The sequence below is a fragment of the Lithobates pipiens genome, unplaced genomic scaffold (assembly GCF_037356315.1).
Source record: "Lithobates pipiens isolate NorthernLeopardFrog02 unplaced genomic scaffold, aLitPip1_a1.2 Scaffold_22, whole genome shotgun sequence".
In the NCBI taxonomy this organism is placed as follows: domain Eukaryota; kingdom Metazoa; phylum Chordata; class Amphibia; order Anura; family Ranidae; genus Lithobates; species Lithobates pipiens.
This window is the reverse complement of record NW_027507784.1, coordinates 321427367-321453180: the sequence shown is the minus strand read 5'-3', so window position 1 is coordinate 321453180 and position 25814 is coordinate 321427367. Positions and strand designations below refer to the sequence as shown.

General features: G+C 45.0%; 1 protein-coding gene across 1 annotated transcript in view; it reads left to right on the top strand.

Moving 5' to 3' along the window:
* The first annotated feature begins 653 nt into the window (after positions 1-653).
* Positions 654-25814, top strand: part of FLCN (folliculin) — a 38051-nt gene continuing 12890 nt past the window's right edge. Inside the window, exons 1-9 of the mRNA XM_077449496.1 lie at positions 654-842; positions 3883-4174; positions 8935-9081; positions 10495-10716; positions 12391-12551; positions 13216-13307; positions 16394-16575; positions 21070-21183; positions 22693-22816. Coding sequence (XP_077305622.1) covers positions 3932-4174; positions 8935-9081; positions 10495-10716; positions 12391-12551; positions 13216-13307; positions 16394-16575; positions 21070-21183; positions 22693-22816 — 1285 coding nt within the window. The 5' untranslated portion in view covers positions 654-842; positions 3883-3931. The remainder of the gene's footprint in view (positions 843-3882; positions 4175-8934; positions 9082-10494; positions 10717-12390; positions 12552-13215; positions 13308-16393; positions 16576-21069; positions 21184-22692; positions 22817-25814) is intronic.

Here is a 25814-nt window from a genome sequence, read left to right as displayed (position 1 = left end):
GAGCAGAGACTGCGAGGCAGGCCTTCTCGTCTAACATCAGTGCCTGACCTCACAAATGCCCTTCTGGAAGAATGGTCAAACATTCCCATAGACACACTCCTAAACATTGTGGGCAGCCGTCCCAGAAGAGTTGAAGCTGTTATAGCTGCAAAGGGTGGGCCAACTCAATATTGATCCCGACGGAATAAGACTGGGATGCCATTAAAGTTCATATGTGTGTCCCAATACTTTTGCCACTGCCCTCATTTTATTCACCAGGGTCTCTGCTTTCAGAAAATATATACTTTTTGGTTTACAGTCATTCAAACGTTGCTCCGGTAGACAAATGGTTACACTTCAGCATTTAATACACAAGATGGCAATGTCTCCTCCACTAAGCCCCGAAGGGTCAGATTCTCATTCAGTGGAAAGTCACACATTTTCATAACTTTTACTCCCCCCCCCCCCATAATGTTAATGGTACGGTCCAGAAGTTGCATAACACATGTGACAGGACGATACCACCTTACACACTTGGGAGGAGGGGAAATTGTGCTCTGAATCAGATGACTTGTCCCGTGACATACACTGCGGGTTATACCATTCTCCCCGGACCGATGGGGGGAGCTACAGAGCCCTTCTGTTAATCCTCTCATCGGTTTTCTCGAATCTACGAGTCGCAATTTATTTTATTGTCATGAAACTGAAATTAGAGGAGATTTGTATCTCTGTTGGTAATTGGGATTTTTTTTGTAGGGATTGAAGCCCTCCCCCCTCCCCCTCCGCTGTATAGGATCCATGTGATCGCCCGGTGAGAAGGAAGTCAGGGAATGTCATGTGATGTAAACATGGAGAGCTGACAGGTGGGTCTGTGTGCTGTCTGTGTGCTGGGGGCATAATGGGGCATCGAGTTAGTGAGGGGGGATGGGATGTTTGGATGGTAGGGGGGACGGTGGGGGGGTTGGGCTGGTATGGGGGGGATGGTAGAGGGGATTATGGAGGGTAGGGGGGGAATATGGGGGGGGGGGGGGTGCAATAGGAGGTTTGGATGGTAGGGGGAATAATGAGGAGGTTGGGATGGTAGGGGGGACGATGGGGGAGGTTTAGATGGTAGGGGGATGATGGGGGGTGGGTGGGATGTTTGGATGGTAGGGGGGACGGTGGGGGGGTTGGGCTGGTATGGGGGGGATGGTAGAGGGGATTATGGAGGGTAGGGGGGGATGATGGGGGGGGGCAATAGGAGGTTTGGATGGTAGGGGGAATAATGAGGAGGTTGGGATGGTAGGGGGGACGATGGGGGAGGTTTAGATGGTAGGGGGATGATGGGGGGTGGGTGGGATGTTTGGATGGTAGAGGGGACGATGAGGGGGGGGGGGGGTGATGTGGGTTGGGATGGGAGGGGGGATGATGGGCGGGTTGGGATGGTAGGGGATAGGGATGGCATGGGGGGATTTGTAAGGTTTGGATGATGGGGGGGGGGGGGGGAGGGGTTGGAATGGTAGGGGGGAGATGGGATGTTTTGGACGGTAGGGGGGATGATTGGGGGGGGGTAGGGATGGTAGAGGGAATGATGGTGGGTTGGGATGGTGGTTGGGATGATAGGGGGGATGATGGACGGTTGGGGTGGTAGGTGGGACAATGGGGGGTTGGGGTGATAGGGGGATGATGATGGTGTGGTGGGGGTTATAATGGGGGGTTGAGGTGGTAGGGGGATGATGATGGTGTGGTGGGGGTTATAATGGGGGGTTGAGGTGGTAGGGGGATGATGATGGTGTGGTGGGGGTTATAATGGGGGTTTGAGGTGGTAGGGGGATGATGATGGTGTGGGGGTTATAATGGGGGTTTGAGGTGGTAGGGGGGTGATGATGATGGTGTGGTGGGGGTTATAATGGGGGTTTGAGGTGGTAGGGGGATGATGATGGTGTGCTGGGGGTTATAATGGGGGGTTGGGGTGGTAGGGGGACGATGATGGTGTGCTGGGGGTTATAATGGGGGGTTGGGGTGGTAGGGGGACGATGATGGTGTGCTGGGGGTTATAATGGGGGGTTGGGGTGGTAGGGGGACGATGATGGTGTGCTGGGGGTTATAATGGGGGGTTGGGGTGGTAGGGGGACGATGATGGTGTGCTGGGGGTTATAATGGGGGGTTGGGGTGGTAGGGGGGCGATGATGGTGTGCTGGGGGTTATAATGGGGGGTTGGGGTGGTAGGGGGGCGATGATGGTGTTCTGGGGGTTATAATGGGGGGTTGGGGTGGTAGGGGGACGATGATGGTGTGCTGGGGGGTTGGGGTGGTAGGGGGACGATGATGGTGTGCTGGGGGATATAATGGGGGGTTGGGGTGGTAGGGGGACGATGATGGTGTGCTGGGGGATATAATGGGGGGTTGGGGTGGTAGGGGGGCGATGATGATGTGCTGGGGGTTATAATGGGGGGTTGGGGTGGTAGGGGGGCGATGATGGGGGGTTATAATGGGGGGTTGGGGTGGTAGGGGGGCGATGATGGGGGGGTTGGGGTGGTAGGGGGACGATGATGGTGTGCTGGGGGTTATAATGGGGGGTTGGGGTGGTAGGGGGACGACGATGATGGTGTGCTGGGGGTTATAATGGGGGGTTGGGGTGGTAGGGGGACGACGATGATGGTGTGCTGGGGGTTATAATGGGGGGTTGGGGTGGTAGGGGGACGACGATGATGGTGTGCTGGGGGTTATAATGGGGGGTTGGGGTGGTAGGGGGACGACGATGATGGTGTGCTGGGGGTTATAATGGGGGGTTGGGGTGGTAGGGGGACGACGATGATGGTGTGCTGGGGGTTATAATGGGGGGTTGGGGTGGTAGGGGGACGACGATGATGGTGTGCTGGGGGTTATAATGGGGGGTTGGGGTGGTAGGGGGACGACGATGATGGTGTGCTGGGGGTTATAATGGGGGGTTGGGGTGGTAGGGGGACGACGATGATGGTGTGCTGGGGGTTCTAATGGGGGGTTGGGGTGGTAGGGGGACGACGATGATGGTGTGCTGGGGGTTATAATGGGGGGTTGGGGTGGTAGGGGGACGACGATGATGGTGTGCTGGGGGTTATAATGGGGGTTTTGGGTGGTAGGGGGACGACGATGATGGTGTGCTGGGGGTTATAATGGGGGTTTTGGGTGGTAGGGGGACGACGATGATGGTGTGCTGGGGGTTATAATGGGGGGTTGGGTTGGTAGGGGGACGACGATGATGGTGTGCTGGGGGTTATAATGGGGGGTTGGGGTGGTAGGGGGACGACGATGATGGTGTGCTGGGGGTTATAATGGGGGGTTGGGGTGGTAGGGGGACGACGATGATGGTGTGCTGGGGGTTATAATGGGGGGTTGGGGTGGTAGGGGGACGACGATGATGGTGTGCTGGGGGTTCTAATGGGGGGTTGGGGTGGTAGGGGGACGACGATGATGGTGTGCTGGGGGTTCTAATGGGGGGTTGGGGTGGTAGGGGGACGACGATGATGGTGTGCTGGGGGTTATAATGGGGGGTTGGGGTGGTAGGGGGACGACGATGATGGTGTGGTGGGGGTTATAATGGTGGTTTGAGGTGGTAGGGGGATGGTGGTGGTGGGGATTATAATGGGGGTTTGAGATGGTAGGGGGATGATGGTGGTTATAATGGGGGTTGGGATGGTGAGGGATGGGATGATGAAGGGTTTCGGTGGTAGGGGGGATAATGAAGGGTTGGTGTGATATTGGGGGGGGGGGGGGTGTATAAAGGGGAGTTGGTAGAATCTTTAAGGGGGGCACTTTATTCCAGTGACAACTAAGGGCTCAATTAGACTTGTGGTTGAGCTGCATTTTTATTGCCCCCTCCCCGTTAAGCTGAGCTGCAAAGTTGTATTTGTCTGCTGACTTCCTTCCTATGATCCCCCTCTAGATCTTTTGAAGCCGACCCTTTGTAGGTTGCTGGATCCCAAGCAGTGGAAATGAACGCCATCGTAGCTCTGTGCCACTTCTGTGAACTCCATGGACCGCGCACCCTCTTCTGCACGGAGGCCCTGCACTCTCCCATCCCCCAGGGAGCCGGCTGCGGGGACAGCTTGGGGGAGCAGGTGGAGGAGGAGGAAGGGGGGATCCAGATGAGCAGCAGGATCCGGTCACACAGCCCCGCGGATGGGGCGAGCGCAGGATCCAACAGCCCGAGGCTTAGGAAGTCCGAAATGTGCGAAGTGAGTAACAATAAAGGAAATATGGACCTCTACTATGGGAAGTATAGTAAATAGATACATTAATGGCTGAAAATGCTAGTTCCCTGGCTGTCTCTGGCTTCAGTACATTTGATCACTGATGCAGAACCAGCACACAGCAGGTGAAGTCTGATCCTTCTACTTCTTCTGGATCTGTGACTCTGTGCTTCAATCTCAACTGCAGGAAAACTGCTAATACAGAGATGACACATACCCATTGAAATTTTCCAAATTTTGTCATGTTAGAACCAAAAACATAAATGTATTTTATTGGGATTTTATGTGATAGACCAACACAAAGTGGCACATAATTGTAAAGTGGAAGGAAAATGATAAATGGTTCTCAACATTTTTTACAACTGAATATGTGAAAAGTGTGGCGTGCATTTATATTCACCCCTCTTTACTCTGATACCCCCAACTTAAATCTAGTACAACCAATTGCCTTCAGAAGTCATCTAATTAGTAAAGAGTCCACCTCTGTGTAATTTAATCTCAGTATAAATACAGCTGTTCTGTGAAGCTCTCAGAGGTTTGTTGGAGAACCTTAGTGAACAAACAGCATCATGAAGGCCAAGGAACACACCAGACAGGTCAGGGATAAAGTTGTGGAGAAGTTTAAAGCAGGGTTAGGTTATAAAAAAAAAAAAAAAAAAAAATATGCCAAGCTTTGAACATCTCACAGAGCTCTGTTCAATCCATCATCCGAAAACGTAAAGATTATGGCACAACTGCAAACCTACCAAGACATGGCCGTCCACCTAAACTGACCGGCCGGGCAAGGAGAGCATTAATCAGAGAAGCAGCCAAGACGTCCATGGTAACTCTGGAGGAGCTGCAGAGATCCACAACTCAGGGGGGAGAATCTGTCCACAGGACAACTATTAGTCGTCTCTCCACAAATCTGACCTTTATGGAAGAGTGGCAAGAAGAAAGACATTGGGGAAAGAAAGTCATAAGAAGTCCTGTTTGCAGTTTGTGAGAAGCCATGTGGGGGACACATGTGGGGGACACATGTGGAGGACACAGCAAACATGTGGTCAGATGAGATCAAAATTCAACTTTCACCCTGAACACACCATGTTTTTTTTTTTTTCAGCAGGGACAGGAAAGCTGGTCAGAGTTGATGGGAAGATGGATGAAGCCAAATACAGGACAATCCTGGAAGAAAACCTGTTATGCCGCGTACACACGACCAAACTTTTTGACGGACTAGGTCCGATGGTCTTCCTGACGGACTTTTGGTGGAGGTCCGATGGACTTTCTGAACGAAATGGACTTGGCCACACACTACGTCCCTTCGTTTTGAACGTGATGACGTAAAATGTGACTAAACACGGAAGTTCAGTAGCCATTAGCTGCCCTTGTGTCGTATTTGGTCCATCGGACCAGCACACAGGCGAACGGTTATCCTGATTTTTTCAGTCCGTCGGATAGATTTGAAACATATTTTATTTCTAGGTCCGTCTGACTTTTGGGGAAAAAAAGTCAGCTGGAGCCCACACACGATCGAATTGTCAGACGGATTCTGGTCCGCCGGACCAAGTCTGCTGGAAAGTTTAATCGCGTGTACGCAGCATTAGAGTCTGCAGAAGACTTGAGACTGGGGTGGAGGTTCACCTTCCAGCAGGACAACGACCTTAAACATACAGCCAGAGCTACAATGGAATGGTTTAGATCAAAGCATATTCATGTGTTGGAATGGCCTCAGTCAAAGTCCAGACCTAAATCCAATTGAGAATCTGTGGCAAGACTTGGAAATTGCTGTTCACACAAGCTCTCCATCCAATCTGACAGAGCTTGAGCTATTCTGCAAAGAAGAATGGGCAAAATGTCCCTCTCTAGATGTGTATAGCTGGTAAAGACATCCCCAAAAAGACTTGCAGCTGTAATTGCAGTGAAAGGGGGTTCTACAAAGTATTTACTCGGGGGGGGGGGGGCCATACAAATGTACCCCACACTTTTCACATATTTATTTGTAGAAAATATTAAAAACATTTATCATTTTCCTTCCACTTCACAATTATGTGCCACTTTGTGTTGGTCTATCACATAAAATCCCAATAAAATACATTTACGTTTTTGGTTGCAACATGACAAAATGTGGAAAATTTCAAGGGGTGTGAATACTTTTTCAAGGCACTGTATATGAGAGGTGTTTTACCTTGCAAAGGATTTACATCGATGTCCATCCAGATTTGGGATTTACACAGCTCTGCCACATAATACAACACTGTCTGGCAGGGTAACAGACCTGGTTTTTTTTCTGTTGCAGTTCGGTAACACTTAGGCTGCGTTCACACCTGAGCGGCACGTTTTTGAGCTTTGTTCAGGTGTTATGATGCACAGTTTTTATACATTGTTTTTAACATGTTTTTGAGCTCTGCCCTCAGCAACGTTCCCCTACAAGTTGAGGTGACTTTCTATGGTTCGGGGGGGGGGGGGGGAAGGGGGGGGCTCACTCATCCTCTCCTCGCCTGCCGGGTTGCTTGCTCAAATAAGGGTCTTTTATGGATTATGAGGGGGGACCCTATGCCATTTTTTTGGTGTGCATTTCCATTTAAAATTCACACCAGACTGCAAGGCCTGATAAGGATTTATGGGGGAACACCACACATTTTTTATTTTTGTTTTTTGTTTTTTTGGCCTGGGATCCTCCCTACAAGCCATATCAGATTTTTTTTAATTTTTAATGCTGGCTCTTTTTTTTTTTTTTTCCATTCTGCTGACAGCTGGATGACTCATTGTTGTTAGGACGCTGTTGGTTGCCGGCTCCTTAACAACTGAGGAATCGTCCCTGCTGCTGACAGCAGGGATGATTCACTTGTTGTTGAGTCACCAGTGAGTGCCGGCTCCTAACAATCAGCACAAAGCTCTCCAAAACGCATGACAACGCTCAAATTGCGTATTTTAATGCATTGTGCTAAAATCATGTGACATGAAAATCTGGAATTACCACCTTTTTTTTAACATATTTAGGGTTTCTGCTTTCAGAAAAGATATAATGTCTTGGGTGGAGGTTTTGGGTAATCACCGGGCCTAAAATAAGGTTTAAAATGTGTGCAAAAAAAGCAACGACAACAAAAAAAAAATGCTCTGGCAGTGAATAGGTTAAAATGGGACCTTCTAAATGCAGGAAAAAGTGATCTGGGAAGTATAAAAGCTCTTAATGCTTTTCAGATGACTTCTCCTGTGTGTAGAAAAGGTAAACGCTGGAGTGCCTGGGTGAATGGGGCCCAAGGACTGGTCTGGCTGAAAGTGGTTGTAAAGGCAGAAGGTTTTTTAACTTAAAGCGGAGTTCCACCCAAAAATGTAATTTTTGTCTGGAGCAGATATCTGTCTAATATAGGTATTTGCTCCCACTTCTGGCAAACTACGCCATGTCCGATTTGTAGCTGCTGACTCTTAAAAAAAAACATTTTTCAGGCAGAACTCCGCTTTAAAGTGTTTAAGGTAAAAAATGTTTTTCTAAATCTCCCACTGATAGATATCATTAAGTTCCGCAGTGCATATCATTTATAAAAATATGCGGTATAATGGCTTACTTCAGAGCGCCGTTCGGTGCTCAGCTGACTGCCCGCCGGTCTCCTCTCCCGATGCAACAGCTGCAGGGGGAGGTGCTGGGCAATCCCTCGCTGACGTCAGCCGAGAAGAGGGGAGGAGACCGGCAGGCAGTCACGTGAGCACCGAACGGTGCTCTGAATTAAGTTATTATACTACATATTTTTATAAATGACATGCACTGCAGAGCTTACTGTTCTATAGCAGAGGGAACTATATAAAAAAATATATATATATAAAAGTTTTTTTTATTTATTTAGAGCAGGAGGGGAGGATTGGGGAGCTGACAGTCGGGGGGGGGGGGGGGGGGAAGAGGACAGGGAGACACAGGCACAGGAGAGCAGGTTGTGGAGGATAGAGACACATACAATTGACCCGGTGTCAGAACTCAGCAGCCTTGATAGATCGGAGTCAGCACAGAGAGGGGAGGGTAGAAAGTGGCAGGATCAGGCAGGTATTACAGGGGCCAAATGACAAGGCACAAGAACTATGCTGTATAACATGTGTTAAGGGAACAGGATTATTATTTTTATTTTTTTTGGGTTAACAAAAACTTTAATGCATTCTATCCATTTAAGATAAAAACCCTTCTATGTGCAGCAGCTCCCCTAATACTTTATATATACGATACGATATCCATGAGTGTCTCAGCCATTCGGGATTCTCCCTCCTGATTGGCTGAGACACAGCAGCAATGCCATTGGCTCCTGCTGCTGTCAATCAGTCAGTTAGCAAATTAGGAGAGCGAGGGGGCGGGGCCGAACCGCAGCTCTGTGTCTGAATGGACAGACGGAGCTGCAGTTCGGCTTGGGTGCCCCCCATAGCAAGCTGCTTGCTGTGGGCGCACTCAACAGGAGGGAGGAGCCAGGAGCAGCGAAAAGGGACCCGAGAAGTGGAGGATCCGGGCTGCTCTGTGCAAATTCAATGCAACAGAGCAGGTAAGTATAACATGTTTGTTATTTCTATAGGAGAAATAAAACAAGACTTTACCATATTACATTTTTGTTCTCGAGTAGAGATACACGTTAATCTGTTCTGCTTCTAGTAGCTAATCTGGAAAGCTCTGCAATTAATACAGTAATAAAAAGCAAGACAAGAATGTGAAAATCACTACAATAATAAGTAAAAGTATGTGTACATTTTCCTCTTAATACAGTCTTTCTTCCGTTTCTGTTTTTTAGGGTTGCCGGTCTTTGGCTGCTGGACATCCTGGATACATTAGCCACGACAAGGAGACGGCCATCAAGTATGTCAGCCATCAGCACCCCAATCACCCGCAGCTGTTCAGCATCGTACGCCAAGCCTGTGTACGCAGCTTGAGTTGTGAGGTAATGATACACCGAAAGGTGTTCAGGAAAGCCGCACTCTGCAATCTGGGTTTAGCAGCATCAAGGGGCACCAACTGAAGTTTGTGAACACAATTGCTGTAAAAATTTTTACCGGAGAATGTTTCTCTGATTGGTTAGAATGCAGTCTACTCCAAAAAATAAATAAATAAATAAAAAGTTCAAAACAAGTAAATATAATATACAGTGGAACCTTGGATTATGAGCATAATCCATTCCAGGAGAATGCATGTAATCCAAAGCACTCACATATCAAAGTGAGTTTCTCCATAGAAGTCAATGGAAACGAAGATAATTCGTTCCACATTGACTTCTATTGCATGTAATACTACATGTGGCCAGAGGTGGGGGGGGGGGGGGTAGCCAGAGAGCCTCAGAAATACTTGGGGACAGCTCAGCTGAACTCGGGAACGGAGTATTTCCGAGTGTTTCCGAATGGCTCCAACCCATTCTGCGTGTCACCGGTGCCCCCGCACCTCTGGCCAAATGCAGTACTGCACACTCCATTAGCTTGAATTTTGCTCGCTTTGCAAGACAACACTCGCAAACCGAGTCAGAATATAAAAAAATTAAAATTGTTGCTCGTCTTTCCAAACGCTCGTTAACCGCGTTACTCGTTAACCAAGGTTCCACTGTACCTTCCTATCTGTTTACTAAGGCTAGCAGAGTAAGGATTAAAAATGATTTTTATTATTATACAGGATTTTTTATAGCACCAACAGTTTACGCAGCACTTTACAATATAAAGGGAGACAATACAGTTACAATACAATAAAATACAAGAGGGTTAAGAGGATCCTGCTCAGAAGAGCTTACAATCTAATCATGCTGATTAGTTTAGTTTAGTTCAGTTTTAACGTGGTTCTAAAGCCTAAGGTTTTTTTTTTTGTTTTGTTTTTTCTACCTTAATGCATTAAGATAAAAAACTTTCTGTGTAACGAATCCCTCCGCCCCCCTTATAATTACCTGAGCCCGTTCACAATCCAGCGCTGTTCATGAAAGCCGAGGCTCTCCCGGTTCTGTCTCTCCTCTCTGGGCAGATTGAAAGCAGCGGGAGCCATTTGCTCTCGCTGCTGTCAATTAAATGTTGTGAAGTGGGGGGGCGGAGCCGTCACACTTAGTCTGTGTTAATGGACACAGACAAGGCTGCTCGGGAGCGAGCCCCCATGAGTGCACCAATAGGAAAGCGGCTTCCTATGGGGGCACTCACCAAAGAGGGGTTGTCAAGAACGCCAGCGGGGGCACCCAAGGAGAAGAGGATCGGGGCTGCTCTGTGCAAAGCCATTGTAAATATAACATGTTTATTATTTTATAAAAAAATAAATAAAAGGGAACCTTTAATATCACATTAAATGTATTGTATAACAATCTGGCTGCTTTCTCTGCATTGTCCAGGTCTGCCCCGGCCGCGAAGGCCCCATTTTCTTTGGTGATGAGCAGCATGGCTTCGTCTTCAGCCACACTTTCTTCATAAAGGACAGCTTGTCACGAGGCTTCCAGCGCTGGTACAGCATCATCGTCGTCATGATGGACAGAATCTACCTGATCAACTCCTGGCCCTTTCTGCTGGCAAAGATCAGAGGGGTGATAGATGAGCTACAGGGGAAGGCATTGAAGGTGAGTCCAAGCTTAATTCCAGGGAACACACTATGGAGACTAGGGGGATGGGTGGTGGAAAGGAGGGAAATGATGGAGGGGGGGGGAGCCTTTGCAGAGTCTCTAGGACAGGGGTCTTAAACTGGTGGCCCTCCAGCTGTTGCTAAATTACAAGTCCCATGAGGCATTGCAAGGCTGACAGTTACAAGCAAGACTCCCACAGGCAGAGGCATGATGGGACTTGTAGTTTTGCAACAGCTGGAGGGCCGCCAGTTTGAGACCTCTGCTCTAGGACATCCAGTCTCTCTGCCAAGACCTTTAATCTAGCTAAGCTGGCCATACATATATTAATTCCTTTGGTATGAATTAGACATGCGCACTGACAAAAAATGTGTTCGTTTTCGGTTCATTCGGTTCATGCATTTTGGAATTCTGCATTTTGGAATTCTGCATTTTGGAATTCTGCATTTTGGAATTCTGCATTTTGGAATTCTGCATTTTGGAATTCTGCATTTTGGAATTCTGCATTTTGGAATTCTGCATTTTGGAATTCTGCATTTTGGAATTCTGCATTTTGGAATTCCGCATTTTCAGAATTCGGAAATTCGAAAAATCTGAAAAAAAAGAAAGGAAAATCTGTAAAATTCAAAATAACTAACTAATAACTAACTGTTATATTATAGGTATTGGAATTTCCTTTCAAATATGGCTGTTAGTGAACGTAATGAATACGAATTTATCCGAAGTTAAGAAATATCTGAAATAACGAATATTTGCCGTATCTAAAAGGATGGAACGTAACGATCTAATAATAATAAAACCTTTTTATTATGATCATTTATTATTAATGTGTTCCATTCCTTTTGTTTAGATGCAGCATTCGCTAATTTGGATAATTCGTAACTTCAGATAAATGTGTATTCGTTACGTTCACTAATGGAATTTCCTTTCAAATTTGGCTGTTTGTGAAGGTAACGAATACACATTTATCTGAAGTTACAAATTATCCAAAATGGCGAATGCTGTATCTAAACAAAAGGAATGGAACACATTAATAACAAATAATAAGCAGATTGATAGCAGCGGGAGCTATTTGCTCTTGCTGCTGTCAATCAAATGTTGTGACATGGCGCGGGGGGCATCCTGCTTAGTCTTGTGTTAATGGACGCACGAGTGCACCCATAGGAAATTAGCTTCTTATGGGGGCACTCACTGAAGAGGAGGAGTCAGGAGCTCCAGCGGGGGACCTGAGAAGAAGAGGATCAGAGCTGCTCTGTGCAAAGCCATTGTAAGTATAACGTTTATTATTTTATTAAAAAAAAAAAGAACCTTTTAATATCACTTTAAATGTATTGTATAACAGTCACGCAGGACACTTTGTCAGGCATGTGATCGCATGCCTGATGAAGGGGTCCCACATGACTCTGAAACGTTGCACCTTTCTTGTGTTGTGATCATGCAGTAAACTGCCCGTTTGGATGCCACTTTGTGCCGATCCTTGGTGTGCTGGCAAATATCTACCTCATATGTTAGTGAGGGACATAGTTAATTTGGCCCAAACAAACTATGAAAGAATCATGGCGGTCTGCTTGTGTTGTCTCTGAGTTGAGTTATCGCAACGCGTTTATAGCCAAGTACAATTTTTATTGTTTCTTGAGTCATTTATTAGGAAATCTTTTGCCCACACTCTTGCAGGTGTTTGAAGCAGAGCAGTATGGTTGCCCACAGCGCCCTTTAAGGATTAACACGGCCTTCACACCGTACATGCACCAGAGGAATGGAAATGCAGCTCGCTCCTTAACCTCGCTCACCAACGACGACAACCTCTGGGCCTGTCTGCACACTTCTTTTGCATGGTACATAGCTTTCTGAATGTCTTCCCTGGCCATACACCTCAAGATCCTGCAGATATCAGTCAGCAGGCATTTTTTTCTTTTTATTGACAGTTGTAAAGTTTATTGTGTGTGTTTTTAGTGCTGGTGCTGCCTGAAGTGTACTTTATTTGTTCCAATGGTAAAGTTTGTATCTAGTCCGCAAAAACAATAGTCACTCTCCTGATCCAGCCAATGTGCAGTGTTAAGCAGCCTCAGCCAGTACTACTCCACTACCCACATCCCACTGATGCGTTTGACCCCACCCACCAGGACTAAGTCAGAGGTGGGTGGAGTAAAACGCATTAGAGGGGCATGGTTAATGGAGTAGTGCTGGCTGAGGTTGCTTAACACTACACAGTGGTCGGGTGGGGAGAGTGACATCCCAGATACTGCATATTGTTACTAATGGATGAGTTTTATTGGATGACTGGCACCCCCATACCTGAGGACCATATGCTCAGCCTAAATCTCCCTTGGTGGGAAGGGGAGACAGTTTTTAGATGAATATTAGCACTTAGTAATATACAATATATCATCATCATCATAAGTAGTATTTCCCAATAATGACACGCTGACTGTTATCTCTAGATTTCTTGCACTGTATTTTAGTGTATTGGTGTACTACATGTTCATATGTCTTCTGCAGGTTGTTAAAGGCTTGTGGATGTCGCCTTACTGAAAAGCTTCTTGAAGGGGCCCCAACAGAGGACACTCTGGTGCAGATGGAAAAGCAAGCAGGTAAGTGTCCAACCTTCCTGGCCGTGTTAAAAGAATGCTATATCTTATACAATTTTTTATTTTTTCTTGCTATTTCTACTTTTTGTTTAATTTAGGTGGGTTTGAAAAAATAAAAAAAAATTTGTTCCGAATTTACCTTTAAAGTGCATGGTTTGTAGGTCTGCACATGATGTGTGTGTGTGTGTGTGTGTGTGTGTGTTTTTTGGGCACACCTTGCACAACTCTTGGTAAACCTCTCGTCCCTAAAATCCTAGTGAAAGCACCGAGGTGTGAATCACTCTTTTCCTGATATGAAGTCTTTTGTTCTTTATTTTTTAACATGTTCGCTAGGTAAATGTAAGTTAAAGTGGGGTACCCCCTAAAAAAAAAAAAAAAATTAAAAGTCAGCAGCTAAAAATACTGCAGCTGCTGGCTTTTAATAATAGGACACTTACCTGCCCCAGGGTCCAGCGATGCGGGGGAACAAAGCCCCCCCTCGTTCCCTGCTCTGCTCGCGGCGCCGTCATGCGTACTGTGGGCACCCGGCTATGGCTTCACAGCCGGGCACCCACTGCGCATGCGCAAGCGGCGCAGGGCGCCGTGATACGCCGTACAGTCACCTGGGACACATGACAGGTCCCAGGTGAATGTGCGGCGCGAGGGGAAGTGATGTCACCAGCCCAGGCAATGAAGAAGGCAGACTACGAGGGACCCCCTAGCAACAGGTATTTAGAGGCGAGTAAAAAAAATTTTTTTTGCCAATTATTTTTTATTTTTTTTACGAATTTTAAGCAGCTTTTAATTTTTTGGTGGCAACACCAGTTTAAAGCAAAACTCTGGGCGAAATTTAAAAAAAAAAGTCAAAAATGATGGTCTGTTTTTCCTGGGTCCTCTTTTTAACAGCTTTAAAGGGGTTGTAAACCCTTGTGTTTTTTCACCTTAATGCATGTGATGCATTAAGGTGAACAGTAAAAGTATACAGTGAAACCTTGGATTGCGAACATAATTCGTTCCGGAAACATGCTTGTAATCCAAAGCACTTGTATAGCAAAGCAAATTTCCCCATGAGAAATAATGGAAACTCAGATGATTCGTTCCACAACCGTTTATTCATAGATCCTTCATTTTATAGTCCATATAAAATGATTATAGCAATGTGATAACTTTAAAATGTCCATCCACAAATGGAAGCTTCCACAAGGGGATTAGAAGCAAAATCCAGCAGGAGCTACAGAGTATAAAAGAGAAGAGAGGCACCTCGAAGTGTATCGATATGTTGCTAAATGTTGTATCTTCATTAAATGTAACCATATTGCTACAATTCGAGGCACCGCTCTTCTCTGTTATTCTCGGTGGTGACATGATGCTACTCTTATATCAAGACATCGCTTATATCAAGTCAAGATTTATTAAAAATATTTGCTTGTCTTGCAAAACGCTCTCAAACCAAAGTTTTACTGTACTTACCTGCTCTTGGCTCTTGGATTCTCCTCCTTTTCTCGGATTCTCATTGGTGCTCCTGGCTCTCCACCCCGCCTGCCGAGTGCCCCCATAGCAAGCTGCTTTCTCTGGGGCTACTTGTACATGCTCGTTCCCAAGCCCTGCTCTGTGTGTCCATAAACGCACATAACGGGCTTGGGAGGCCCCCCCACCCTGGCTGTGGTAGACTGCCTCTGATCCAATGAGGGGAGAGAGAGCGTCAGCTCTCGTGCACATCGCTGGATCGAGATTGGGCTCAGGTAAGTATAAGGGGTTTGTTTTTTGTTTTTGTTTTTTTAGAACACCACACATACACCACCACCATATACCCCCACAGCCGTAATCTTCTGGTGCTCCAGGGGTAAGGGTAATATAAGCCTCTGGATCTGTCATAGACTCTCGTCAAGAGTTCTGATTATGCCAAACCTTTCTGCCCCCCTCCAGCATTCATAAAAGCTTTACTATATCTTCCCACATGAATGGAGGAAGAGGACTTTTTATTCATCTGCCTGTCGTACATTCATAGATCGTTTTTCATTGCTGGAAGCTGTAGTACAGTTTCTTTGAATGGAAGAAGGGGCAGAAGGATTGCCTATGACAGGTCCAGTGGCTCTTACTAATTGCATTCACTATATCTGGTCTCCCACAGTACACAGAAAATGGAAATGCAATTTAGTACATATAAACTGCTAAATACCTTTTCTCATCAGCAGTATATAGCAGTCTTGTGACTTCTATCAGTGTCTGATTAAAGCTTGTAGGAAGAGTTTTCATTCTCCCATGATTGTCCTATGACAGTGATGGCGAACCTTGACACTCCAGATGTTTTGGAACTACATTTCCCATGATGCTTATGCACTCTGCAGTGTAGTTAAGCATCATGGGAAATGTAGTTCCAAAACATCTGGGGTGCCAAGGTTCGCCATCACTGTCCTATGAGAATGCAGGACCCCTGACCCTCTGTCTGGACAGTGCTGATCACATGCACCCTCCCAAGAAAAAAAAAACAACCTCTAGCAATACTACACACCAAACTGAGCATGTGCAGCTTGTCCCCTAGCTCTGTAAATATCCGGAGATATATTGTAGACAGTGGAAGAAGGGAAGGATCAGAGAAGACAGGATCCAAAATGTGGAGGATTAACCCCTTAAAGTGGAAGTAAACTCCCCTATCGTTTTCATCCACGGAAGCTGCCATCTTTGCCTGTGTTTAATCTTCAGCTGCCACGATGCTGCACATGTGATCCGTTATGACACCAGCCATTGGGTGGTTTAACAGTTTGGTTGAGAGCACAGCCAATGTGCAGTTAGCATTCCCGGTATGCCGTTTTTTGAAACTGTTTAAATCAATGAGTTTACTTCCACTTTAAGTTCCACTGTGAGTATAACAAGCATGCTTTAATGCATTTACAGACTCATTTTACTATTGTGGGTTTAGTAACACTTTTTAAGCTTTAAACCATATGAATAAAAGCTGATTGTTGTCAGTCACCCCCCAGCAGTTTTATTTGGTTTGTCCCAAACCCTGAAATCTTTACTGGATAGCCAGGCCTATGCCATGTATGTTGCTTTTAATTATGCTCATAGTTTTTTCATTTCAACCTTACTTTTTTTTTTTTTTTTTGCAGACTTGGAGGAAGAATGTGCAGCCTGGGAAAGCCGTGAAGAAGAGGAGGGAAGGCCATGTCCCATACCTGATGTCTTGGAGGGCAGAGAACTGTTAAAGTGTCCCACAGAATCCTCTGTGCTATCGGATTGTAGCTGGAGTCACAGGACGGCCGAGTTCAGATCTCTCCGCCACATGAGACAGGTGCTATTTCATGAATGGTAACAGTGGAGGGAGAGATTGTATTTGTTTGAAAGTTCTACAAGATAAAAGGAATATTGACGAGACTTAAAGTGGAACTAAACTTAACTATTAAGAATCTACAAACAGGCTAAGGAGTCCAGTTGAGCTAGAGCAGGGTGAGCTTTCTATACATAGACTTGGGAAATCTGGGCTTCCCTTTTAGCTTTTTTTTTTTTTTTTTTTTTTTTATTGTTTTTGTGCTTCTTTCTGAGAAGCTTGTGATGGGCTAGCTCATTGAGGGGGTAATAAATATTTGTGATTGTTATGCACTGCTTTTTCCCCCAAATTTGGATTACAGATTGGTAACCAAAGAAAATGAATAAGCAATTGTGTTGACTAGGCTCCAACCGTCATTTGACAGACACATAAGAGGGCCAAGAGAACAATTATGTACATTATAGAGATAAAAAGAACAATATTAACAAAGGCTTCGGTATAGCTTATGCAAAATTTTAGAATTTTATATATAATAAAATTTAATTCATAAGGTTATTGCATGTTAATGTAACAAAACGTCCCACACTCCGTTTGAGTGCTTTCATCGTATACCGCTTCCTCCTAGTCTGAATAGAGATATCAGATATTCCAACCACTCACAAGCACAAAACAAGACAATACTTGTTTAGTTGCTGAACATGGACTCTCTTATTGGAACCAAAATACAAATCTTATATACAGTAGAAGAGGAGGTCCCCCTCCTGCTCGTATTACTCTAATAATACAACTGTAACCAGAAACCTAAATAACATGAGCTAATTAACAAATCCCTTAAAGCAGCTGATGTGACTCCCTGACTACACTACACACTATCAAACATCTCAACACAGAACTCCTTCATACAATTGCAAGGTTAATTAGCACAAACAACAATGGGTGAATGTCTCTTAGAAGCTGTGGCAAGCCAGACTAGACTCATTTACATTATAGAAGACAACAGACAGATGTCTGGATTAGCATCAAAGAGTATGTGTCCCAACAGTATGAATCCGCCACAATTTCTGATATGGCATTTACAGGCTTCCCAGAGTCTGTGTGTCTTGGGGGGACATGGATCTGAATCCAAAGTAACAACACCTCAAGGGTCCCCAGGCATACAGCTCACAAAGAGCACCGTTCCCCCAAATGCCAGGGCCCATGATCGGTAGGCAAGAGGCTAGCATTCGGTCCCCTCCAAAAGCCTGTGTCCTGGCTAAGTCTGTCATTCATTCATATATAATGTGTGTGTATGTATATGTTTTAGCATGTTTAGAAGTATATCATATATGCATTATATGTTAATCAGTCCATGAAGTTGTAATAATATAAATATTTTATTTATATATATATATATATATATATATATATATATATATATATATATATATATATATATATATATATATAAATTTTGTTATTACAAATTCATGGACTGATTAACATATAATTTATACAAATAAATGATACCTCCAAACGTGTAATGCAAAAATATTTGAAAGATAATTTAAGTAGCGCTCATAATGTAACAAATGTGCAAAGTGAAAATAATTCAATTTATCATCCCGTGATACAGTGATGTACAGAACTAAAAGTCCATTTAACAGAATGTTGAAAATCACGAAAGGAAATCAATCTTCACAAATTCCTTCAAACTTCCACCACACCAATGTGCTCGTGACACCTCGCCCAATAGAAACGCACTCACCGGCTGATATATAACCTATAATGCTTATAAAATATACTTCTAAACATGAATGAAATATGTTTGATATGTCTGAAATCCATTTAAGTAGCAGGTCTGGAAGAAACTTTTTTAGGGCTTTTCAACAAAATTAGTGAATTTAGGTATTGAGCGCCTAATGCACATATATAAAACAAACAGAAGAGGGCGCCTCCATCTAGGTGCAGCAATTTATTAACCACTTCAGTTCTGGAAGGTTTTGCCACTTTTTGCGATGGGGCACTGACACAATTTTGTGGTCGTGAGACACTGTACCCAAACAAACTTTTTTGTCCCCACAAATAGAGCTTTCTTTTGGTGGTATTTGATCACCTCTGGGTTTTTATTTTGAATTTTTTGCTATATAAACAAAAAAACAACCATTTTGAAAAAAAAAACAATTTTTTTTACTTTCTGCTATAAAACACATCCAATAAATTAAAAAAAATAAAATAAATATATGTCCATCAATTTAGGCCAACATGTATTCTGCTACATATTTGTGGTAAAAACCCCATTAAGCGTATATTGATTGGTTTGCTCAAAAGTTATAGCGTCAAACTTTGGGGTATTTTTACTTTTTATATATATATTTTTTTATTTTCTTTATTTATTTCTAGTAATGGTGGCGATCAGCGTTTTTTTTTTTTTTTTTTTGTGGGACTACGACGTTGCTGCGGACAAATCTGTCACGAAGTGACACTTTTTGGGGTCCAGTGATACCAATAGTGCTCAGTGGTAAAAAAAAAAAAAAATGCATGGTTACTGTATAAATGACATTGGCAGGGAAGGGGTTAACATCAGGGGCGATCAAAAGGTTAAGTGTGCTCCTAGGGAGTGATTTCTAACTGCGTGGGGGATGGACTGACTGGAGGAAGAGAGACATCCGTGTTCCTGGTTATTAGGAACTCAAGATCTCTCTCTTCCTCTCTGACAGAACAGCGGTCTGCCGTGTGCGTGTGTGTGTGTGTGTGTGTGTGTGTGTGTGTGTTTTTTTTTTTTGTAATCTTTATTTGAAAATGTTTGCATCGTATAACATACAAAACACATATAACACAAAACACCATAGAAAAGGATCCTCGTTGGTGTCAGGCGTGTTACTCAATGTAATGATCATAAAAAGAAGGGGGAAAATGAGGCAAGTTGAGCATCATAATCATACTTTAGCTAATGAACATAAATGTGTCGCCTCAACCCCTCCCAACAAAATCCGTTGTCGGAAATTCCGATCGTGTGTACACAATTCTGACGCACAAAGATCTACGCATGCTCGGAATCAAGCAGAAGTGCCTATTGAGCTATTGAACTTCAATTTTCTCGGTTCGTCGTACATCACCACATTCTCGATGTTCGGAATTTCCGACAACATTGAGTGACCGTGTGTATGCAAGACAAGTTTGAGCCAACATCTGTTGGAAAAAATCCCACGGATTTTGTTGGAATGTGCGATCGTCTGTAAGCGCCATTAGACTCAGTAACATGGATGTCTTCCTTGTTTACATAGGCAGACCGCTGTCCTGTCTCTCCTCCGAACAATCATGGGTGGCCAGTGGCCATCGTGGCTGCCAGACCCGCTGAATGGCTGTGTCCAATCACAGTGGGAGCGCAGCTCCGGTGGCATGCTCCCCAGAGCCAATGAATGGGATGACCTACAGGTACGTGGTTAAGCACTTAAGGGCCGCCCTGCCACAGTACATGTACATGGGGCGGTCCTTAAGTGGTTTAAAAGAAAAAACAATAAAAATGCACTCACTATTTAAAAGGGGATCAAGGCTTGTCATAAATCCATATAGACCTCCACAGGATTCCGGTGAGGCTGCAGTGTTTTTTTTTTTTTTTTTTTTATTTTTTTTTTTTTTTTTTACAGATTGGTTATCCCTTTGTGATGTAGCAATCTCTTGTATATTTTTGAAAAATGTCAATAAACTTCTTATGGAAGAAATAATCTACCAACAGGCAGCTCTTTATTGCAGGAGAGACATGCTATGACTCTTCTCAGCTCAGTGTGTATTTCCTGCACACTCATTTGCACAGAATGACATCATTCCCCTTTTGGCCAATCAAGAGGCCAAAAATCTTGCACCCGGAAGTACTTGGGCAGAAGATGACAGCAGCTGGGGAGGCATTTAATCTGCTGCATCGCTGGAAGGAGGAAGCGAGTATTTCTAGGAGTTTAGTCCCGCTTTATAGGGCTTTTTTCCAGCCCCAATTTATTTTTTATTTTTTTTTAAGTCAGAAGCTACAAACACTGTAGCTGCTGACTTTTAATAAGGACACTTACCTGTCCAGCGAGCCCGCGATGTCGGCCCCCCGAGGCTGATCCGTCCATTGGATCGGCTGCCGGCGCCGCCATCTTAATGAAGGGAAACGGGCAGTGGAGCCTTGCGGCTTCACTGTCCGCTTCCTACTGTGCATGGGTGAGTCGCGTGGCACTTTGGGAATGGCCCCGTTGTTTTCAGGGACACACACATGTCCCAGAAGGCAACGGGGCAGCTCGCAAAAGAGGCAGATTAGGAAGACTGCCTAGCAACAGGTGTTTCTGGTAAATAAATAATTAAAAAAATATATATATTTTTAACTTATTTTTTTACATTTTTAAGAATATTAATGCATTTTTTTTTATCTTAGTGTGGCCAACCGCTTTAAATGTAAAAAATCTCGTCATCCAATGAGTATTGGACCAGGAGTGGTCAAACAATTGTATATACAGTAGTTTTATTCAGAAAGAGGTTTTGATGGCTCTGATGTCTTTCATTTAGGTGCTCGGTCCGCCTGCTTTCCGTATGTTGGCCTGGCATGTTCTGATGGGAAATCAAGTCATATGGAAGGGGCAGAACCAAGAGCTCATCCAGTCTGCCTTCGATGTTCTCCAGGTCTGTCTATCGCTCTTACAGATAGCTGAGTGTAGGATATTTTGCTATGACTATTATTGTTATTTACTGATTTTATATAGTGGGGTTGATTTACTAAAACTGGAGCACTCGGAATCTGGTGCAGCTGTACATGGTGGCCAATCAGTTTCTCACTTCAGCTTATTCTATTAAGCTTTGATAATAAAAACTGGAAGCTGATTGGTTTCTATGCAGAGCTGCACCAGATTGCGCACGCTCCAGTTTTGAGAAATCTATGTCTATGCCTATGGTGTAGTAGAGTGAGCCATAAGGTGATAGGAGAGGGATATAGTGTTTCATTCTGAAAAGATGAGTTCTAGGCAAACATTTTGCTATACAGTAATAACTCGGATTGCGATTAAAGCGGTTTACGAGCGTTTCGCAATAAGAGCTATTACTTTAAAAAAATCCTGATTCTCTTTGGGAGCGTTGTCCCGCAAGATGAGCAGGATCCAAGCCTCTGGGGCATGCAGTATGGCATGTGGCCAGAGGTGGGGGTGGCGGTGATGCTCGGAGCCACTCTGAGCCCCTCGGAAACACTCCGTTCCCGAGTGTCTCCAAGCCTCTCTGAGTGCAGCCATGCGGCTCTTAGTGTTTCCGATTGTCTCCGGTGCCCCCCCCCACCTCTGGCCACATGTGGTACTGCATACAATAGCAGTAACTGTGGAGCAAATTATCTGAATTTCCACTGTATCCTATGGGGAAACTCGCTTTGATATACGAGTGCTTTGGATTACAAGCATTCTTCTGGAACTAATTATGCTCGTAATCCAAGGTACCACTGTATTTGTTCAATAGTTAGCTGGTAACTTACTGCGCTCTCTGCCTCTACTACAGACTACAGCTCCCCCTCCTCATTTTATTTAGAAGAGGAGAGGGGAAGCCATTCTTTATTCCGGTCCTACGGTGACAACACTGCTCCTCTGTAGATACAATACAGTGAGTGTTGTCACCCTAGAACAGGAAGAATGTTACCAGGTAAAACTAAAGGGAAAATCAATCTAATGCAGCCAGCACATGTAAGGACTGGTAAGCTTCAATATATTACATTTTTTGTTGTTGTTGGGTTTAAATAAGATTTAATGATCAGAGGGCTGCAGTAAAATAGAACAGTTTCTATACATGTTTTAATCGTTTATGAGCACAATAGGGATAAAACTTTTTCACGGAAGGGAGTTTAACAAGACTCGTAGCCACTCATTACAATTAGAAGAAAAGAGATCTAACCTTAAACTACATACAGGGTTCTTTACTGTAAGAGCGACAAGGATGTGGAATTCCCTTCCACAGGCTGTGGTCTCAGCGGGGAGCATCGATAGTTTCAAAAAACTATTAGATAAGCACCTGAACGACCACAACATACAGGGATATACAATGTAATACTGACATATAATCACACACATGGGTTGGACTTGATGGACTTGTCTTTTTTTCAACCTCACCTACTATGTAACTGTGTAAGTAGTTAACCTTTTCTCTTATTGGTGTCAGGCCATGCTTCCCGTAGGCTGTGTTCGTATAATCCCGTACAGCGAGAAGTATGAGGACGCCTATCGATGTAACTTTCTGGGATTAAGCCCACATGCTGAGATCCCCCCACATGTGCAAAGCTCTGGTAAGTTTGTCGTACAATACAATCTTATCTAAGACAACACATCCTATGGTGCAAAAAAAATTTGCATTTATTATCTTTTGTTAAAAGGTGAACTTATTTTTTTAATTTGATTTGTCTGTTAGGTTTTTATTCTTTCTGGATGCACCACCATTTAAAAATAAACATAATCGGTGACTGTCCTAGTTTTCCTTTTTCTGTGCCGGTGTCTTGTCAAATAACGTCCTCCATCGGATAGTGTCCGCTGTGTACTGCGCATGCGCAGTACACAGCAACACAGATTCCGAAAATTGCAGAGGATGAACGGCGCTTGCGCCGTGAGTCCAGGTTCTAGCCTCACCATCAAGTGGACATAGAGTAGGAATAAAAAAGAGCCGAGTGCAGCGAGGCCGAGCCCGAAGCGTGGCGAGCGAAGCTCGCCCGCGAGGGGCCCTCTAATATTCACAATCCTATGTCCGCTTGGATGGTGGGGCTACCACCTCCACTCACGGCGCAGGCGCCGTTCAGCTTTGGAGATTTTACGAAGCTTCGTCTGCTCCGTACTGCGCATGCGCACTACGGTCCGGACACTATTTGATGGCCGGACACTATATGGCAGAACACCGGCCCACCGATGACCTCCACACTTGATCTTGCGTAGATGCCATAGGTCTAACATGGTTTGCTATAGAACAATAACAAACCATCAGGGCTGGTGCAAGGATTTTTGACACCCTAGCCCCCCCCCCCCCCCCCCCCCATGGCTCCACTCCCTTTGCCCTGCCCATGTATACCCCACCTTTTTAATGAGGTGCCCATCAAATGCAGCCTCGCCAGCGCCCATTAAATGCAGCCTCGCCAGCGCCCATCAAATGCAGCTTCACTAGCACCCATCAAATGTGTATATGCCATAGGTCTATAGAACAATAACAAACCATCAGAGCTGGTGCAAGGATTTTTGACACCCTAGGCGAAAACCTAATTTTGCTGCCCACCCCATGGCTCAACCCCCTTTGCCCTGCCCATGTATACCCCACCTTTTTTAATAAGGCGCCCATCAAATGCAGCCTCACCAGCACCCATCAAAAGCAGCCTTACCAGCGCCCATCAAATGCAGCCTCACTAGCGTCCATCAATGAATGTTTGCTTGCTTCCATTCATTCGGGACACAGTCCTCAGCCACAGCTGCACCTCTGAGACTATGTGCAAATGCAGCGGCGGCTGCCTGCTGATGCTGAGAAATGGTTGCTTGCTGCAGAGAGAAGAGAGTAAGAACACCAGTGGCCGGTCGCCCTAGGCAGCAGTGCTCCCTAGACGGCTGCCTAGTTTGCCTAGTGGTAGAACTTGCCCTGCAAACCATGCCAGGTCCCTTACAGCACATGCACTAGAGCAGGGGGTCTCCAAACTGCAGCCCTCCAGCTGTTGCGGAACTACACGTCCCCATAAGGCATTGTAAAACTCTGACATTTACAGACATGACTAGGCATGATGGGAATCAGTCCCTCAACAACTGGAGGGCCGTAGTTTGAAGACCCGTGCACTAGGGAATGGCATTAGTCATGTATACTTCCAGGGGGCAGCTGTAAGGTCCTGGCTGCATCAACAGTGCCAGAGTCATACATCACGTCTGTAGAAACAAACCATTCCTAGAAATGCGTTTGTATGACAGTGAATAAGCTCATAAAAAGTCTTCCTTCCCTGTGAATGGATGACAGGTACACTTGCATGCCACAGTGATGTCTCTAGTGGGGCTGAAGTATGGCACGTGTGCCAGTGGTGGTAAATGGCAGGGCTTGGAATGTTGCTGGGTGGCTGTAAAAGAATATAGTCCTTCTTTTTTTTTTTTTCTTTTTTTTTTTTTTTTTTTGTCTACACAGTTTCATAGTAAAGGGTCAAAGTGGCATTCCTTTCAGATACATACATACAATATCTCCCCTAACATTTTTGTAAATATTTTATTCTTTTCATGTGACAACACTGAAGAAATGACACTTTGCTACAATGTAAAGTAGTGAGTGTATATCTTGTATAACGGTGTAAGGGTCCTTTCACACGGGGCGGATCAGTTCTGATCCGCCCCGTTGATATCCGTTTGCTCAGCGGGGATCACTCCGTCGATCCCCGCTGAGCAGGGAGATGACAGGTCCGTCTCTGCACACTGCGCAGGGACAGACCTGTCACAGCGCCGCTCTCCCCTATGGGAGATCGGATGACGACGGACCGCAGTGCCCCGTCGTCACCCGATCCGATCCGATGACGGATGGAAAAATAGCTTTTTCCTCCATTACACTTTTTCGGATTGAAGCGGGACGGATGTCAGCGGACATGTCACCGCTGACATCCGACGCTCCATAGAGCTCTATGGAGCACCCGTTCAGGTCTGCCTGAAAAACTGACAGGCGGGCCTGAACGGGACGTCAGTGTGAAAGGGGCCTATATTTTCTGTCCCCTCAAAATAACTCAACACACAGCCATTAATGTCTAAACCGCTGGCAACAAAAGTGAGTCACCCCTAAGTGAAAATGTCCAAATTGGGCCCAATGTGTCAATATTTTGTGTGGCCACCATTATTTTCCAGCACTGCCTTAACCCTCTTGGGCATGGAGTTCATCAGAGCTTCACAGGTTGCCACTGGAGTCCTCTTCCACTCTTCCATGACGACATCACAGATCTGGTTGATGTTGGGTTTTTATTTTATTTGTATCACATAGGGGAGAGAAAGTCCCTCTGTGGTATAAATTCTTTGATACAGGTTCTCTTTAATGAGACATCAAGGGTCTTTTAGACCCCAAATGTCTCACCTTTCTTCCATTGAAGCTAATGGAGCGTAGATCAACTCCAATGGCTTCTTGGCCACAGTGAGCTTTATACACACAATAACACTGCGCAGTACCAAAAGTATAGGAAAAAGCTGCCAACACGCTAAAACTAGGATTTTTTAGCCACAGAGATATCGCTTATGGTTCCAAATACTGAGGCACTGGTTCAGCGTTCTATGGTTGTATGGATCCCAAGACAAATG